The sequence below is a fragment of the Phascolarctos cinereus genome, unplaced genomic scaffold (assembly GCF_003287225.1).
Source record: "Phascolarctos cinereus isolate Bilbo 61053 unplaced genomic scaffold, phaCin_HiC Scaffold_5;HRSCAF=322, whole genome shotgun sequence".
NCBI lineage: Eukaryota > Metazoa > Chordata > Mammalia > Diprotodontia > Phascolarctidae > Phascolarctos > Phascolarctos cinereus.
Window position 1 is genome coordinate 468757810 of NW_027555958.1, and position 18618 is coordinate 468776427.

General features: G+C 51.3%; 1 protein-coding gene across 1 annotated transcript; it reads left to right on the forward strand.

Annotated features, from left to right (window-relative positions):
• Positions 1 to 6223: 6223 nt before the first annotated feature.
• GADD45A (growth arrest and DNA damage inducible alpha) lies at positions 6224 to 10442 on the forward strand. The gene is made up of 4 exons (XM_020993148.2): positions 6224 to 6804; positions 7446 to 7547; positions 7952 to 8207; positions 9762 to 10442. Exons 1-4 carry the CDS (start codon positions 6761 to 6763, stop codon positions 9873 to 9875), a joined length of 516 nt encoding a protein of 171 aa, XP_020848807.1. The 5' UTR covers positions 6224 to 6760; the 3' UTR covers positions 9876 to 10442.
• The last annotated feature ends 8176 nt before the right edge of the window (positions 10443 to 18618 follow it).

Consider the following 18618-nt stretch of genomic DNA (forward strand, 5'->3'; position numbering starts at 1 on the left):
ACACTCCAAGCACATCTGGGTGAGTTGGAGTTGACCTTGGCAGCAGGAGGACCTGGCTGAGTGACCTCTCAGGTCTGCCCTTGGAACAGCATTTTCCATTCTGCCTCTTCATTGGAACCAAGGAAATCACAAGTCCTGTTTAAAAAGGGGAAGGGGGTTTACTCTGCTCCAAACATTCCTGCAAGATAGATAGTAAGAGCATTGTTAGCCCCATTTTACAGATAAAGAAACCAAGTTAAAAAGCTAAGCTGACCAACCCCTGGTGTCAGGGCTGGGCTCATCCTCCAGTCCGTCATTGCCTCCTGGCATGGAGCCTGACTTCGTCAGTGCTAATGAGAAAGTGGATAACGTCTCATGGCTGATCAGTGAACCCCAACACCACAGGACAGTGGGGAGCTGGCAGCTTCGCCGTTTAGGGTAGTCAAAGGGGCATCTCTTTTAACGGGAACCAATTAGCCCAAGTAACAAGCATCAGGGGCGAATTTGTTCCTCTCTGGGGCACAGCAGATAGAACACGAAGCTGGAGCCGGAAGCAGACTCTGGTTCAAATCCCACCCCTGGCATATGTAAATAGCTGGGTGACCCCAGGAAGGTCATCTCTCCAAGCCCCATTCTCCACAGCGTAGAATGGGGACACTAACAGCAATCAGCTCACTGGGTTGTTGTAAGGGCCAAATGAAATCATTTCAGATGGTCAGTCAACATTTATGAAGCACCTACTATGTGCCAGGCACCGTGCTAAGTACTGAGGGTACAAAAAGAGGCAAAAGACAGTCTCTGCCCTCAAGGAGCTTACAATCTAACGAGAGGAACCACTTGTAAACAAATATATACAAACAAGCTATAAACAGGATAAAGAGGAAATAATTAAAAGAAAGTCCTTTATAAATGGGAGCTGTTGTCATCATTATTCTCTGAGATATTCCATAAGGCACATGGAAAGAGTGGATGACATTCAAGGAGAAGATGACCATTGTCCATTCTAGTGGCAGATGGGGCCATGGGGTGGGATTGGGGAATTCCAGAACTTCCTGACACCATCCTCATGGTCACATGTCCATCCAGAAACAGATTTTGGAGTATGCAGGTCATGTCCTTAGTGTGGCTGAGCTTAATGCTTCTCAAACTTCTGGATCTCAGGACCCCTTTACACTCTTAAAAATGATTGAGGAGCCCTAAAAGGCTTTGTTTATGTGGGTTCTATCAATCAATAAACACTTATGAGGCACCTACTATGTGCCAGGCATTGTGTTAAGCACTAGGGATACAAAAAGAGGCAAGGAGCTTAGGATCTAATGGTCGAGACAACACAAATACATACAAACTAGCTACATTCAGGATAAATAGGAAATATTTAACAGAGAGAAGGCACTGGAATTAGAAGTGGTATCGATTTATATTTACCAAATTAAAAGTCAAAACATCTTAGAATTATTATGAAAATGATTTTTACCTTGAAGACACCCCAAAATGGTCTTGGGACTCCTCGATCACACTTCGAAAACCACTGACTTAGTAGATAAATCTTAGAGAGGCCCTCAGGGGCAGTTAAGTGGTGAAGTGGCTAGAGCACCAGCCCTGAAGTCAGGAGGACCAGAGTTCAAATCTGGCCTCAGACACTTACTAATTGTACGATTCTGGAAAAGTCACTTAATCCTAATTACCTTAAAAATGAGAAAGAGAGGGTTCCTGAGACCCAGAGAGCTTAAGGCACTCACCTGTGGTCACCCAGCTAATAAGGATCAGAGGTAGGGTTTGAACCCACGTCTTCCTGACTCCAGGTGCAACACCTCTTCCCTTATACTATGTTGGCCATCCACAAGACTGCTAACAGTGTCAAAATCTGTTGAGTGAGAATTTCAATGTCACCTCTATCTAAAACATTGGAACCTCCTTAGCCTAGTGCCTGGCACATAGTAGGTGCTTAATAAAAATACTCATTCAGTCATGTGAAGGGAAATTACTCAATAACTTATGGTACTTATTATGTATGTATTCTGCCAGAATGCAGCCTCCTTGAGAGCAGGAAACATTTGCGGTGGGGGTGGGGTCTCTGTGAACCAGGATCTTGGCACAGTGCCTGGCTAATAAAAGCATGCCCAGCCAGTGATTTTTATACCCCATCTAGTGGGGTTACTTCTACAACTAGAAAAGGCAGTGGGCCACAGTGGTTAGAGGGTCAGGAAGTCCAGGGGTCAAGTTCCACCTCCAGCTCTTCTTAGCTATGTGGCCTTGGGGAGGTCAGTTAAACTCTCTGAGCCTCAGTCTTTATCTGTAAAGTGGGCGTTACAATACAGGTAGCAGCAACCGTTCAGGATTGTTGAGAGGCTCCAGCAGGGGAAGGTTCATAAAATCTCCTGCCAACCTTCATGGTATCAATATCAGCTCTTGTTCCTTGTGGAAAGATAGGCAGGCTCCCTGCCTCATGACCTGTTTGTGGGCCATACGGGAGTGGGTCCCGTGTCAGGAAGGCAGTGAGAGACGAAGCCCTGGTGGGTGAATTTAGCAGCGAAGGGCTGGGATGATGTAAGTGAGCATCTGAGCTAGAGATCACGGCAAAGCAACACAGAGGAAATACTGGAAGCCTTGGAGCTTGGCCCAGTAATGAGCACAAGGACGATAAAACAGCTTCTAGCACAGCCCTTTCCAGGCAGGGAACAGCAGATCTGGAGGCAGAGAACCGCCCTTTACAAAGTGCCTGGAGCCATGTCATGTCATGTTATAGGACACGTCAAGCCATGGGACATCACAGCACATGTCCTATGTTGCATGGAAGGATCTTTGGAGCTGGAAGGGACCCAAGAGGTCGTTACATCTAGCTTGCCCACTTTTCAGATGGGGACGCAGAGACCCCGAGAGAGGCAGATCATAGATTTAAGGGGTGGGACGGAAGCCACATCACAGAAACCCAGAATATCAGAAGTGGAGGAACTCAAGGTCCTCTGGTCCTACACCTGAGCCAGAATTCCTGCAATGGTATTCCCCCAGTGGGGTCATGTGGCCTCTGCCTCAACATCACTGCCGAGGGGGAACCAATAGTACTCTAGGAAAGACGAGACAGAGAGAAAAATGCCAGGCATGGGGCTGGAGCCCTCGCTACAGCCAAAGTATACCAGTATCCGACTCTGGGCCAGAGAATCCTCTAGGTTAGCTAGTAGGTCAACAAGCATTTATTCCACACTTACTGTATGTGCGTCACTGAGCTAAGCCCTGGGGGGGTACAAAGAAAGGCAAAGACCTAGTCTCTGCTGCCCTCCAGGAGCTCATAGTGGAATGGGGTACCAAGTTCTTTCTGGTGGAGAGAGGTGAGCGGGATGGGATACAATGACTAGACAAGCGAGGTGGGATAGATGATGGAAGTCTGACCTTGACTCAGAGGGCAAAAGGACTGAGCACAGGAGGAGAAACACCCCCAAAGCAGTTTCTATGGCTTGGAGCTGGGACGGAGTAGGAGTGGGACCTTTGGGAGCTGCTGCGACCATCTAGCAAGCTATTTAAAGTGTATGCACTTGGTTGGTGGCAGTATTCATGGACACGAGGCAAAGGTTTGAGAAACATGGCAGGAGCAGAAGAATCTAGCAAGATGGTTGGGTTCCAGAGGCATCAAGGAGGGGCCAGAAGTCGGCACAGACCCGAGTTCAAATCTAGTCTTGATCACTTCCTAGCTACGTGACCCTGGGCAAGTCACTTAGCTGCTGCTTGCCTCAGTTTCCTCATCTGTAAAATGGGCATAATAATAACACTTCCCTCCCAGGGGTCATGGTGACGATCATAATATTTGTCAAGTGCTTTGTAAACTTGGAAGCTATGACTGTTAAAAAATGAATGTTAAAAATTGTCTTTACAGACGATTAAAAAAAGAAAGCTGTGACTGTTAGCTGAGAAGTGGGGACAAGCAGGGACCACAAGTCCCAGAGGGCTGATCTCCACCAGGACCCCAGCCAGGACTGCCTCCCTCCCCGACCCCCGTCTAATAACACCAGCTCAAGGCCAGGGCAGGAATCAGGCTGAATGTTCAGTGTAACCCTCGTTCAGCCTCTCCCCATCCTATCAGCAAAAACAGAACCCATGCAATTTATCAAGAAAGACACAAACGTGTTGGGTGGGGGGTCTGCAACTAGCCCCCCTGAGCCAAGTAACCAGTCGCCTCGACCTTTGCCCACGCAGTGACCTCGGCCCGCCAGCCCTGTTATGACCTACCAGCCCGGGGAAGCATTTTCAACATTCTGGGGGATTTTAGATGGTCTAAGAGACAGCTCTGCAGACACGTGCATTTAGACCATCCTATGAAAGCTGGCATTTTAGGCAGGAGGCTGTCGAATGTCCGATAGCACCCGGCCCATAGTGGGTACTTTAAAATGCTTGTTTTTGTCTGGACAAAATCTTGCCTCAGACATTTTACTACCTGGGTGACCTTGGACAAGTCACTTAGCTACCCCTAGGGCCTCCCTTTCCTTATCTGTTTAAAAAATGAAGGAGGTGAATGAGACGGTTTCTAAGGTCCCTTCCAGCCCTTGATCCGTGTTCTTTTTTACTACCTGTGTGAACTTGGGCAAATCATTTAACCTCTCAGCCTCAGTTTCTGTGATCTATAAAATGGGCATGATAATAGCATCGACTGAAAAGTAGAGGGATATAGGGGAACTAAAATCGGGGTATACCTGAGAGAGTGGGATAGGAAAGGGGGAAGCCGGGCTGGAAAAGGGAGCTGATCCTTTCAGAATTGCCGTGAGACCTCAGGGGCACTGTTCAACCTTAGATGCTTGCTGTTTGCCTCTGGGTAAGTCACGGTCACCTCCCTCTGCCTCAATTTCCTTATCTGTAAAATGGAAATGATAATGGTACCTACCTCCCAGAGTCCTCAGGGAGGCTTTTGTAAAGTACAAACTAATATAATATTATGAAGACAGAGGTTCAAATTCTACCCTTAACGCTTATTGGCTGGGTGACCCTGGGCCAGTCCCTTCATCTCAGCCTCAGTGTCCTCATCTGTAAAATGGGTATCATAACAGCGCCCATCTTCCAGGGTTGTTGTCAGGATCAAAGGAGCTAATACCTGCATTTTGCAAACCTTAAAGCACTATAAAAAACGCCACCTAATGTCAGCTGCCTAACTTTCCAGTTATTATTATCATTCTAATAAAACGTGTGGCTGCCGCAAGTCAAGCTCGGGCCACCCCGCCCCTCCCCCAGGCTCCCAATATCACCAGGGTGAAACTTTTGCATATGACTCAAAATGTCCCGTAGCTTCATGATTCAACACTTGCAATGTCAATAATTTACCGCGAGGCGTGTGTGTGTGTGTGTGTGTGTGTGTGTGTGTGTGTGTGTGTGTGTGTTTTAGGCAGCAGGAGATCCGAGTTCACACACGAGGGGCGGGGTTCAGAGCACCGCTCCGATGCCAGGGGGTGCCATGCCTTTTTCCAGGCAAGGGCTGGGCTTGCTGGAAGAAGCTCTGAATGCCAAAGGTGACCCGGGGCTGCCCTGGCCACAGTGCGGGGGCTCTGCTGCCTGAGGCTCTCCCACATGCACATGTCCCTCTCCTCTAGGGTTACAGGCCTGGCAGCTGCGCTGCCCCCTCCTCCCCCACCCCCCGGAAGGGAGCTGGCCTCTGCTCTCCAGCGCCCCCCAAGAGGCCTGTGGACTGTCGCTGCACCCGCTGCAGCCCTGGCTCTTCCCAAAATAAGCCCATGCAGCCACCCTGGCACCGAGATCATCGCCCTAATAATAAGCACCCTTGCCCAGACTGGCACAAAACAACACTGGCAGGCAGACTTTGCCCCGAGGGCTGGCCACCCTCCTTTTTCTTTTTGTGTGGGACCTGCCCTTGCTAATAATTACTGGAGTGGGGAGGCATGAGCCCCGCAAAAGGATTTTAAGAGCGAGCCTTGCAAACAAAAGGGCACGAAACCAACACAGACAAAAACATGCGCCAGCCAGCAAGACACCTGAAGCCTTCCGAGCCGCGCAGGATTGACAAACTCTCTTCCCCCGCCCTGCTCTGGTCCAGGGCCCCGCCTCCTCAGCCGCCCCGGACCAATGGGAAGGGCGAGGCAGGGCGTTCTCTCCGCCCCTTCCCCCACGTCTCCTGCTCTCTTGGCCACGCCCCCATTCAGGCCACGCCCCCTCCGCTGGGCTCGCGCGCGCTCTCTCTCTCTCTCTCTCTCTCTCTCTCTCTCTCTCTCTCTCTCTCTCTCTCTCTCTCTCTCTCTCTCTCTCTCTCTCTGTCTCTCTCTCTCTCTCTCTCTCTCTCTCTCTCGGCCTGAGCTTCGGCGCGAAGGTCAAATTGCACGAGAGGGTTGATTTGCATCTTCCAATGGGCGCGTTGCATGCAAATGAGGAGGGAGCTGGTTGGCTAGGTGTTGGTAGGATAACTCCGGCGAGCCGGGCTCTTTGTCCTTCACTGGCTGTGGGGCAGCTGCAGTCGGGTGGTGCGGCCAGAGAGGCTAGTAGCCTAGGGAACTAGCGATCCGCCGCCGGCGGGGAGGGGGCGGCGGCGACGGCCCGGGGGGCGGTCTGGCGGGAGCGAGAGAGCAAGAGAGCTAGCGAGCTAGCAAGCTAGCAAGTGCTGCTGCTGCTGCAGCTGGAGCTGGTGCACGGCTCCGGGGAGGAGAGCAGCACAGAGCCCGGGCGCCAGGGACCCGGGCAGCAGCAGGGGCAGGAGCAGCCGAGGCAGGGGCAGCAGCAGGAGCTGCTGCGGCGCACGCCGCGCTCCGGGAGGGAGGGGGAGGGGGAGGGGGACGGGACCTGCCAGTGCAATATGACTTTGGAGGAATTCGCGGCCGGAGAACAGAAAACTGAAGGGTGAGCCGGCCGGCAGTACTGCCCTCTTTGGGAAAGGGGCCGGGGGCTGCGGGCTGGGCTGGTGGGAGGGGACCCCCCCCACCTTTGCCTTAAGCACGAACAGCAGTGGGGGAACGGAAGGTGAGGGGCGACTGGGTGGGCTGGCTGAGGTGCTGCCCCCGGGCATCCAGATGGGAGGAGAGACGCGGCCGAGGAGGTCCTTGCCAGGTCCCGTGTGGCCGTGGCGGGTCCCCAGCCCCCTCCCGCCGGTGGCTTCTGCGGTTTGCAGCTTGGGGTGTGGGTTGAGCTCCGAGGACAGGAAGTGTCCCCGGTTGGGGGGAGGGCGGGGAGTGGGAAATGGCACTTTTCTCACCGGGCCGGTGCGTGTGTGGACTTGGACGTGGGCATGCTTGTGTGGGTGCTTGGGAGGGCAGGGTGGGGAGATGATAACCCTCGTGCGGTGTTGGTGGCGGGGGAGGGGAGTCGGGTTTGCAGAAGTGAATGCCCACCTGCGCCCTGCGCGGCACCCCGGGGATCCCGGGTGGCAGCCTGGCTGTGGAATTGTGTGTAGGGGCACGGGGCTGGGGTGGGGGTAATGGCCGGGCCTGGCCCTGCGCCCTGGGTGTGACTGACGGACCTCCTTCCCTTGTGCCCGCTGTCAGGATGGACAAGGTCGGGGATGCCCTGGAGGAGGTTCTCAGCAAAGCCTTGAGTCAGCGAAGTATCACGGTTGGGGTCTACGAGGCGGCGAAACTGCTCAATGTGTAAGTGGGGCAGGGGGCGGCGCGCACTTGTCTCCCCTCCCCCTCCGCGCCCCACTTTGGGGATACTTGCGTGTTTCCTTTCCTGTTACACTCCCCCTCCTTTGTTAGTCCTTTCTTTTCCAAACTGCTGCTGAGAACTCCACTGTCTTTGTAGCTTTCTGGGATAGGGCGGCTGAGTGCATGCGTGTGGGAGCGAGTGCATGCGTGGTGTGCACGCGTGAACCTGCGTCAGGGAGTTGGCTCGGGCGCCGTGGCCGTGCTCGCCGAGCGCCTGCGAGCGTGTGCATCCCTGGAGCTCTGCGTGTGTCCTTCGTGGTGATGTGGGCTGCACGTGCGTGTGTGGGGGGAGCTCTCCCTGCCCCCTTCCCCAGCCCCTGACCGTCTGGGCGCCCCTCCCGCTGCAGGGACCCCGATAACGTGGTGCTGTGCCTGCTGGCCGCGGACGAGGATGACGATCGGGACGTGGCCCTGCAGATCCATTTCACCCTCATCCAGGCTTTCTGCTGCGAAAATGACATCAACATCCTGCGGGTCAGCAACCCCGGGCGCCTGGCTGAGCTGCTGCTGTTGGGGACAGGTGGCTCGGCGGCCGCCACCGCAGCGGCCGCCTCCGGCGGGGGAGCCGAGCAGCCCCCGGACCTGCACTGCGTCCTGGTGACGGTAAGCCGGCCTGGGGCCCTGAAGGCCGGCTCTGGCCCTCCCGAGGCCTGCTGGAGGGGGAGGGGGCAGCCTCCACCTGATTATCACCTGACTGCAGCCCGGCGAGCGCGGGCACCCAAGGGAGGGGGGGCCTGCCTTTTGCCCCACTTCAAAGGCCGGCTGGACTTTCAACCGAAAGGTGCTGGTTTCATCATCAAGGCTCTGTCAGTACAGAACATGCCCCAACACGTTTGCTTGTCCCCAGTGCTGCTGCAGCCCCAGCCCGGTCGGAAGAGATCCCTAGGCATGAGTCAGCACCCCGAGCTCCCGGTTACCTCCTCCTGTCTGTCCGCCTCCCGTGACTAATTCTTTTAGCAGGGCTGATTAGATAAAGCCAAGTAAATTCCTGGCTCACCCTCATTAAGGAGTCACCTCCATTCTCTGCCAGTCCGAGCTATAAATAGGAACACTGTGGGGGGGGAGGGAAGAGGCAGACGTTGCTAATTCCCTGGAAATCCATTGGGGAGGTCAGTGGAAAATTTCCCTGAAAACTTGCATTTTTTGAAAAAGGGAGGTTTTTTTTTTTTAAACCTTGATGCCTGTTGGAGGGTAGGCAAATCCTGAGTTTGGAGGTAAAGCTCCTAGGAGCTTATATTTGGAGCTGGAAGGGGACCATCAAACCATCCGACTTCATTGATCAGGGAAGGTCTGGTTTCCACTTATTTTTGGCCTTTAAAATATTAATGCTTTTAAAGCTAGCCAGAGAGTAAACAGCTTGGTTTTTTTTTTTCTGGCTGGCTCTTAGGTTGTCCCCTTTTTTCTTTTCTTTTTTTAAGTGCAGCAAGCGATATGTAACTTAACTATTATGAAATCAAGCTGATGCTTTGAATGTGTGAACTCATGCATGTGGCCACTCTACCCCAGTCCTTAAAGAGATGCCATGAAAACACTTCTCCAGATGGCTTCAATAACCATGAAAAATAAAGCCACTGCCTTCAAGGGGCTTACACTCCTTTGGCTTCAGCCAGATCGGCCTTCGTGTGCAAAGAAGGGGGCCACCCTGTGCTCAGTACACGGTTGTGCAAGAGGGTGTCATTCATATGGACACCTAGTTATCACTCATGCAAACCGATGCTTGTGTGTGGCCGGCCTTGTGCTCCGACCGGAGAACGTGGCCTTTGAGATGCTTGGATCAAGTCCAGAAAAAGGAATGATAGTGCATATGTATATAGCATTTTGTAAGGCTGGCTAGAGGGAGGTTGTGGTGGGGGGAGTGGAGTCCAGCCCCGGGATTCTGGAAGGCCGGAGTTCAGATTTCTCCCCCCCCCCGACCCCTCCTCCCCATTAAGAAATTAACATAGGGTTTCTGGGCGTTTCCCCCATAGTAACGCCTCAGGCCAGCAGTGGGGGGTGGAGAAGCCTTATGTTAATTTCACTGAGACTCTTAGTAGGAAATGGACCTTCCCAGGTTCCTCTTCCCCCTCACAAACCATGTACTGGTTATTGTTAGCAAATGCTTCGGTTTTTAAAAATGCATTACCAGTTTTATAAACAGAAGTATTAATTTCCTTCCAGAACCCACATTCCTCTCAATGGAAGGATCCGGCCTTAAGTCAACTTATTTGTTTTTGCCGGGAAAGCCGATACATGGATCAGTGGGTGCCGGTGATTAACCTCCCTGAACGGTGATGGCTTCCCACTGAAAGTAACTGAGCCCAGTTGCACTGAAGTTTTGAAATACCTTTGTAGTTACTCAAGCTAACTCCCTACACTGATGCAAGGATTACAGAAATTGATGTCCAGTAGGCCGACTGAGTCCAACTACAGGTTCTTGGGGACCGGAGATTGATGACTTTGCGGAAGGAAAGAGAAGAGAATGAAGAGACAGAAGCTGTTTGAAAACAAGCGAAAGTCAAAAGGAACAAAAAAAAATTTTTTTTGGCAAAGAACCACGCAGGAAGGGGGAAAAATGTATTCATTTAGGATGGTTGAGTTACATTGAGATAAACCAAATGTGCATTGTTGAAGTTAAATGTACAGCAGTAGTTTGGGTATTTTTTGGTTTATATGCCCTTAAAATGAAAGAGCAAAGGGGTTAATTATATTTTAAAAACCATATTTTATTGTATTTTGATGGGATGTTTAAATTCTTGGAGTTTTATTATGAATTGTACTAAGTTATTTTATGACATGAAAGGTTATTTATGCTATAAATTTTTGGAATACAATACCGGCAATAAACTGATAATAGAGTAATTGCACTTGGTTTTTATTTACTGGAATTATTTGTTGGGGGAGGGAGAAAGCCCAACTCAGCTCCTCCCCTGCCCAAGCCCCAACCCCCGGGGAAGAAGGGGGGAGGGCTGTATCTTTGCAAACGTAGCTAAGGACGGGACTTCCGGCTCTAGTTCTGAGCTTAATCTTGCCGGTTGCAGGGTTGGCTTATCTCGGGAACATTAGGGCCCGGGTGGCCTGGCAAAGATTTCTGGGATTTCTGGGGCCCTGCAGCAGCTGTCTCCAGAGCAGTGGCCCTCCTCCCTTGCAGCTGTGTGCATGGGATAGAGGGGATTTGGTGGGGAGCAGAAAGGAGGAAGGCCAGAATTGGTATGGTTGAAGTCCCCAAATCTCCACTTGACTCTGGGCTGCGGGATGGAGGTGAGCTTGTCCAAACTGATGAAAATGGGTACCTAGTGAGGCTCTCTGAATTAGTCGGAGGGTGGATGTGACCTTGGGCTACTGTGTACGTTAGCCAGGGGCTGATGTAACCCTGGGGAATAGTAACCCTGCCCAACCAATGGTCTCCTTTTCTCTCAGGAAAAAGCTTATGGGGGAGAAAGAGAAAATGGGGCTCCCTGGCAAACAGCAACTCACCCCCATCCCACCCCTCTGCAACACCAGCAAACACTTGGGCCCTCCCATCCCCCTGGTCCATATGTTTCTACAGTCCACATCTGCTGCTAGTGCTGGCTTTCTTCTGTTGATTGTAAACTCAATTAGTACAGGGTCATGCCCGGCACTGGCGCTTGGGGCTATGTTGGTGGTTTCTTGCAGTTTGCTTATTCCCAGGTGATAAGGCCACCAGTAAATAAAGCAGCTGATGTTTTTAACCTACATCTAAATCCAGAAGGTTCCGAGTTTCAATTTGGAAGGCCCTTTCCCCAAGGCGGTGTTCCTAGTTGGGGTGGGGGCAGAATTCTAGCACACTCCAGTGTGGTGCGCTTTTTTGTTTTTATCCAGAGCCCGAGACTTCATGTATTCCAGTGTGGGAACTCATCCACCAGTGCAAATCATCTTCTTGGGATCAGAGACTTTCAGGTGGAAGGGCCCTCAGAGGCTCATTTTGTGGATGAGATGAAGCTAAAGAGAGACAGGCGATGCTGGAACTGAGCTCCTCAGATTCCAAAGCCACTGCCCAGCTTACAGGCTTGGAGAGATGCCCAAGGACCCTAGTGAAATCAAATCAACACTAGTAGGCTAAGTGTGCCAGGCCCTGAGAATACAAAGAAAGGCAAAAGCCACATCTCTGCCCTCCGGGAGTTTACATTCTAATAGGGGAGAAAACAGGCCAACAACTAGATAAGGTATGGACAGTATAAGTGACCTGGCTAAGGTCATATGGCCAGGATATGTCCGAGACAGGCTTTGAACTCCGATCACAATGCAGCACTGACTCCTAACAGGCTTCCTGGAGCTCAGAGGACAGGACAAGTGCAGACTTTCTGAACTGTTGCTTGGAAAAGAGAGTATTTGCCATTTTGGTATCTGGGCTGGTTTGTTTAAGGATTGTCTCAACAATAATACCTTTTTTTTTTTAAAGTTCTGCAACTGTCTTCATTTTTTCTTGTAAGAGCAGAACAGACTCCTGGCAACGCAGAGTAATTGAATCAGACCAGTTGGTTGTAAACATGTCCACAATGCCCTCGAAGGGCTCCACCTTCAGTTGCTGGTTTGGCCATGAAAGGTTGCCTATCTTTTTCAGCTGTCACTCTGAAAACCATTCCATAAAACTAAAACGCATTCCAGGCACTTAGGCCCTCCCCCTTTTAAATCTTGCTGTAATGAAGGCTGTAAACCCAATCCCTACCCCTACCTGGATTCCTTATAGTGCAGAAAATGCCAAGAAGATTGAGGTTAGTCCTAAGGCCCTTTCTCCTGGAGTGTGACAAAGTGTTAATACTGTGAGTTAATCTCATTCTATTTCTATGGGATGCAGTCCAAAACCATTCGTTAATTAGAGCACCAAAAAAGGGAGAGTGTCTGCCTTCTGGGAGTCCCTGCTAAATGCAGGGTTTCCCAAGTAAAGACAAATAGCGCATCACATCACTGGTCCTGGGCTTTGGGTACTGCCATTTGGAAACGTTTCTCCAGCTTGGTTTGAGAAGACGTTACTGTAAATATAACCCTCGGGAAAAGCACGTTCCTAAATCTTAGATCACGTGGGCAAAAGTCTGGGTTTGCTTGAAGCTGATGTAGCCCTTGTCCTGGGCTTAGCTTCGAATCCTGGTTACAACTGAAGTTTCCTTATCCTCTGATTGCCTTTATAAAAGACAGTTGTGCTATTGGAAAGACTACAGCCCAGGTCTTCATGACCCCATTTGGGGTTTTCTTGGCAAAGATGCTGGAGTAGTTTGCCTTTTCCTTCTCCAGCTCACTTTACAGATGAAGAAACTGAGGCCTACAGAAGTTAAGTGACTTGTCCAGAGTCACATAGACAGTATGATTTGAAATCAGGTCCTCCTGACTCCAGGGCCAGTGCTGTGTCCACTGAGCCACCTACCTGCCCTTGGGTTGCTGGAACTCTTTTGTTAACTGTTAAGGGCTGCAAAGGTACTTCACAAATATTGGGGACAGAAACAGAGGATGCCAAAAGCAAAGTATCTGTCTGAAGAGACCATATAACTTAATTGGAGGAGACAAGTCACCTGTGGCCCCAAAGCATCAGGGAGGGACCTCTGAGGTCATCTAATCCAACCCAGCTCCTCATTTTACAGATGAGGAAACTGAGGCTCAGAGTGGTATAGGCACTTGCCCAAATCTCTTGGTCACACTGGTGGATAGGAAGTGAAAGGGATTTGAGGCCAGGGCCCCTTGGCTCCCAAGTCAGTGTATACTTACATTTTTAAAAAAATTATTTATTCATTTATTCATGGGTGGTGGGTTTCATCTTTGGTCTCTTCAACTAGTCACATTTACACATTACACACAAAAAAGGTGCTTTAGATGATTTCACCATTCAATCAGCCAGCACTTATCATGAGAGTCTTATGGGCTGGACAGTCCTTTTGCTAGTCACTCAAGATGCAAAAAAAGGCCAAAACAGTCCCTGCCCGCAGGGTGCTTCCAGACTTACTCCAAGGGCAGTGACCACCAGTGCATCACCTGGTTGTTACAGAGAAGAGATGGAAGGTAAACTGAGAACGGGAAGGCCCTGAGAGGATGTGAGTCTGGCAGACTGACTGCAGCAGCGAGGCCTTCCCAGGCTAGAGAAGAGCGCTGACTCTGCAGGCCTTTTTAATCTTTCCAGGATTTCTGTCCCAGGTGCTCCAGGCTTCCCTTGGGTTCCTGCCCAGCAGACCTCCCCCGGCTGCTCTGGGAGCCTCCTGCAGCCTCAGGCCTTGCAAACCTGGGACTCCTTGACCTTTCCCTGACAGAAGGGGTCCGCCCCTCCCTCCTTTTTTCATTTTTTGCACATGCAAGAATATAACCGAGCGGTATGGTGATAACAGTCTTAGAAATGCTGACTCTTCCATTTCTTCATTTTAAAAAGAGGGCATTGGACTAGACCAGATGCTGAAGGCCCCTCCCCCTCTAAATCCTTTGATCTTTGTGATCTTTGTTTAATTTGTAAGATTCCGTGTGCACAAGGCCAGCGAGGGGAGGGCTGGGCTCCATTTCCCCCTCTGTGCCTTGCTTGGTGTCTCCCCCTCCCTGGCTCAGGCCCCCTCGTGGCAGCCCGCGGGTCCCTGGTGGCCCTGCAGAATTTGCCTCCCTTAGGAAGCCACTGGCAAGGCTGGCAGGAGAGACCAATCCCCCCCAATCCCAGCTACTTGCCACCCTCCAGGTAGAACAAAGGCTGTGTACGGTTTCCAGCCTCCTGGAATGTGCATTTCTTTGCTGGGGGTGCACCAGGATGAACGGGAAGCCTGATTTGTACTAGGTGGGTGGGTGGGGGGCTGCTCTCCTTGCCCAAGCTGCTCCTGCAGGGCTTGGGGGCCCAGAGAAGGAGGGGGAATCCCCCCAGGGCACGGCAGGGCCCCGGCGGAAATCCAGCGGTGGGGGGTTTACTATGTGCCTGGCATCACTGAGCTTGGCCAGGAGGGGGAAGCCAGGAAGCCCAGGGAGCCTACCAATCTTAGCCTGAGGGAGAGGGAAGCTTACCCAATCTAATCTAGTCCAGATAAGGGGCTCTGGGCCGGAGGAAGGCTGGTGGGGAGGCAGGTTTCCTTTCAGCTTTGCTCTGTCACAAAGTGTTGGAGACAGTTTGTGAAATGTAAGAAATCAGGCTGTTGTCATTGGAGACTTGGGGCTCTCAGGTCTCATCACAGAGGCCAACGACTGCCCCTCATTTTATAGAGGAAGCAGCTGGGGCTCAGCTCAAGAGAAAGAGACTTGCTCTGTGCCTCACTTTCCTCTTCCGTGAAATAGGGATCATAACAACATTTACCTCAAAGGAGACCATCTTTGTAAAGCGCTTTGCAATCCTTAAAACACCAGGGAAATGTGAGCTATTGCTATTGATGCCCAAGGTCTCCCAGGGTGTAAGTGCCGCAGCAGGCTCTGAACCCAGGGCTTCAGCACCAAATCCACGATCTCCTACCAAACTGTCAACACCTCTTGGGTCTAAGACAAAGCCTTCCTCAAACCTTCTGCATCATCGGCTCTTTGAGAGTACAGACTATCTCCGACACCTAGTGGGCATTTATTAAACGCCTTCTGACTGACTGCTGGACCACACTAGGGAGCTCAGAGATGTGCCAGCCTTGGAGGAGGAAGGCAAAGCCCACCAACAGTCCTGCAGCCTCCCCCAAGTGGACTCTTGGCCCTTGGGCTGATCCTCCTTTGTTTCCTTCAGTCTCCCGATAAGCTGAGGAGGTAGGTGCTGTTACTAGCCCCATGCTACAGATGAGGAAAGCAAGGCTTAGGGACTGGGTGATGAGGTGGCCGCCCAGTGTAGGGCAGAGGTAAGTAAGATTCACTGCGAGGTCTCTCCTGGCTCCAAGGCTGATGCTTTTCTTCCCTTGGCAGCTCTCCCTCTGGTGACTGATTTTGCTTTAAAGTTCTTTCCTGTCCTAGTACCTGAGGATGATTCAGCAGCAGGAATGTCAGGAAGTAATTCTTTAAACAGCTTTTTAAAAACCCATGAGGATATGTTGCTAGATCACATATCCTTTTTTCACTCCATGTCCTGAACTCTGCGCCTTCTGTTCTTAAATTTGGGGCGAAATAAGGTGCACCATAAAGGCTCTGGGAGCCCAAAGAATGTCTAAAATGGAGCATTTTAGGAACAAAAGAAATTCCATAGCTTATCTCTCCACCCCCTCCTCCCATCACCCTCCATGTGAGGGAAGGGGACTTGTCCAAGGTCACGGGATTTGCAGCAAAGCCGCCTCTGAGACTGCTTTCTCTGCCTCTAGTTATCTTGTGTTCACTGGGCCCTGTGCCGCTGACCCCATCCCAGAAACTCAAACTCTGCCAAAGGTGCATTCAGAGGCGTAAGATGGGAACCCCCGTCGGACTTGGGATAGAAAGCTGCACCTGGAGCTGAGTTCAAATCCAGCCTCAGACACTTCCTAGCTGCATGACCTTGGGCACTTCAACAAACCTCTGTCTGCCAGTTTTTTCCTCTGCAATATAGGATAACAAATAGCACTGACCTCCCAGGATTGTGAGGATAAAAGGAGGTAATATTTATAAAGCACTCTGCAAACCGTTTATGTGTTATAAACAAGTTGTTTTAGCACAGTGACAAGACCACCAGATTTGGGGTTGAAGGACCTGGGTTCAAAACCCACTCTAACCCTTACTAACTGTGGAGCCTTGGGGAAGTGCCATCATCTGGAAAGGGAGGGGCGGACTGGAGGGGCGCCAGTGTCCCTTCCAGGCTCCTCAACGGTCAAGGCCCCCCTGGAGACAAGGAAGGCAGGGGCTGTGCTCTCGTTTTCCCCCTTTTCCCTTCAGTGCCCAGCATTGTGCCTTACAGCCAGCAGACACAAAACCAACAGGGATGGTGCAGACTCATTGAAAGGAGCTGTGTGGTCCCTACCCTGGAGTCTGAGGCTCTGTATTCAAATCCTGCCCCTTTGGGCAAGTCCCTTCTCTCAGGCCTGTGTCTTTTGCTTTAAATGGAGGGGTTGGCGTAGGTGGCTTCAAAGGTCTCCGTTGTGGATGGGAGATCCCACAACTCACTTTTAGCTGCCACGGTGTTCATCTGCTCTGGTTGTCCAGTGATGGGAGAGGGTGTGTTCAAAACAAGTCTATATCAAAGGGGATGGCAGCTAACTGTGGACATTAGGGGGAAGCTGAGAGGGGCCTGGAGGCCCAGGAGGGGCAGAGGACACTAGACTCTTAGATTTGGAGCTGGGAGAGGCCAGAACAACCCCTCATTTGATGGAGAAAGAAGCCATGTTTCAGTGACTTGCCCAGGGTCACATATCAGAGCCCACAGTGGTTCTCAAACCCAGCTCTTCCCCCTGCAAGTACAGGGGCCTATGCGCTCTCTATTGCCTGGGCTGCAAAGGAAAAAGCACCACTTAGTGGCAAGAAAGCTGCTTTGGTATCCCAGGGGACTTGGGTTCCAATCCTGGCCCACCAAGGCCTCCCCTTCCTGGGCCTCAGTTTCTTAATATGTAAACCAGAGGGCTGGGCCCAAAGGGCCCTTCTGTCTCTAATCCTGTGACTCTTCAGTCAATCTAAGGATGAGACGCTGAAGTTAAGCGGCCTTGCCTGCAAACTTGCATTCTCCTGGGTGACACATACACAATGATCATTTTGGGGGGAGGTGGCATGCTGCAGTGAGACTCTTCCACCTCTAGGAGGGAAGGCTTTTGTGGGGGGGACAGGAGGGGCACACGGGCACAACCTTGCAGGCAGCTGGGTGGTGCAGGAGGCAGAGGGGAGGAGGGACAGCCTTCTGAGTGTGGGGGACAAAGACAAGGAGGTAGGAAATGACTTTTTGTAGACATGGAACAGGACTGAGGCCAGTGTAGCTGAAGCAGAGACTGTGTCTGAGTAACGAGCCTTGTCAGAGAGACTGGAAGCACTTTCAATGCCAAGGAGCTGGGGCCTGGGCAGCAGGAAGATTCTGACTGCCCAGTGGAGGCCGGATTTGGGGAACCGAGGCAGACAGACCAATTACGAGAGTTTGACAATAGTCCAAGGGATGGACCTGTATGGGGGGAGGGGTGGCTGTGTGGGAAGAGAGAAGGGACAGATGAGAAGGATGTTCTGGAAGGATTCCTGAAAAGCCTTGGCAGATGGCTGGCTGTGGGGGGAAGGGGCAGAGATCGAGACTGGTGTGTTTGCTGTGTCCTCAGGGCAGAGCCCGGGCTCCCTGAAAGCCAGTGGGTGGAAGGAAAGTGCTCTTTTACTGAGAAGAGAGCAGGGGGGAAGAGGAAGGGGAAAAGCAAGTGCCTATTATGTGCCAGGCATTGTGCTAATGCTTTACAACTATGGCTCATATGATTTCTACAACGACTCTGGGAGATGGAGGCTATAATTATCTCCATTTTACATGTGAGAAAACTGAGGCAGAGGTTAAGGGATTTGCCCAGGGTCCCAGAACTAGTGTGTGTCTGCAGCTGGATTTGAACTCAGTCTTCTTGACTCCAGGACCCACCTGGAGCTACCAAGCTGGCTATACCCTTCAAAAAGGTACAGGGAATTGAGCTAGCAAAGGAGAAGGCAGGTCAGGACATGGGAAGACCCGGGGCCCATTAGCACAAGCAGGAAGTCTGGGGAGGAGGCAGAGAGGCTAGGAACTCCCACTCTCCAAGAGGCAGCAAGACCCGGATAAATGGGGCTGGACTCAGGCTCAAGATGGCCTGGATTCAAATCCTGCTTCTGACATGGTGTAGACCAGGGCAAGTCACTTAACCCCTTCAGTCTCAGTTACCTCATCTGTGGAACGGAGACAATCATAGCACCTACCTCGTGGGCTGGTAATAGGGACTAGATGAAGGTCTGTGTAAAGTGCTCTGCAAACCTTAACACACTATACAAATGCTATTATTAGCTGCTCCACTTCCCATTATTATTGTCAGATTATTAATATTATTGTGTTTAGCAAAATGTGTACCTGCTGTGAGTCAAGTCCAGGCCACCTCACCCCTCCCCCAGGCTCCCAATATCACTCAAAAATGTCCCATAGCTTCACCATTCAGCACTTGCAATGTCAATAATTTATAGTGAGATAGGAGACACTTCAGTGTGTGTG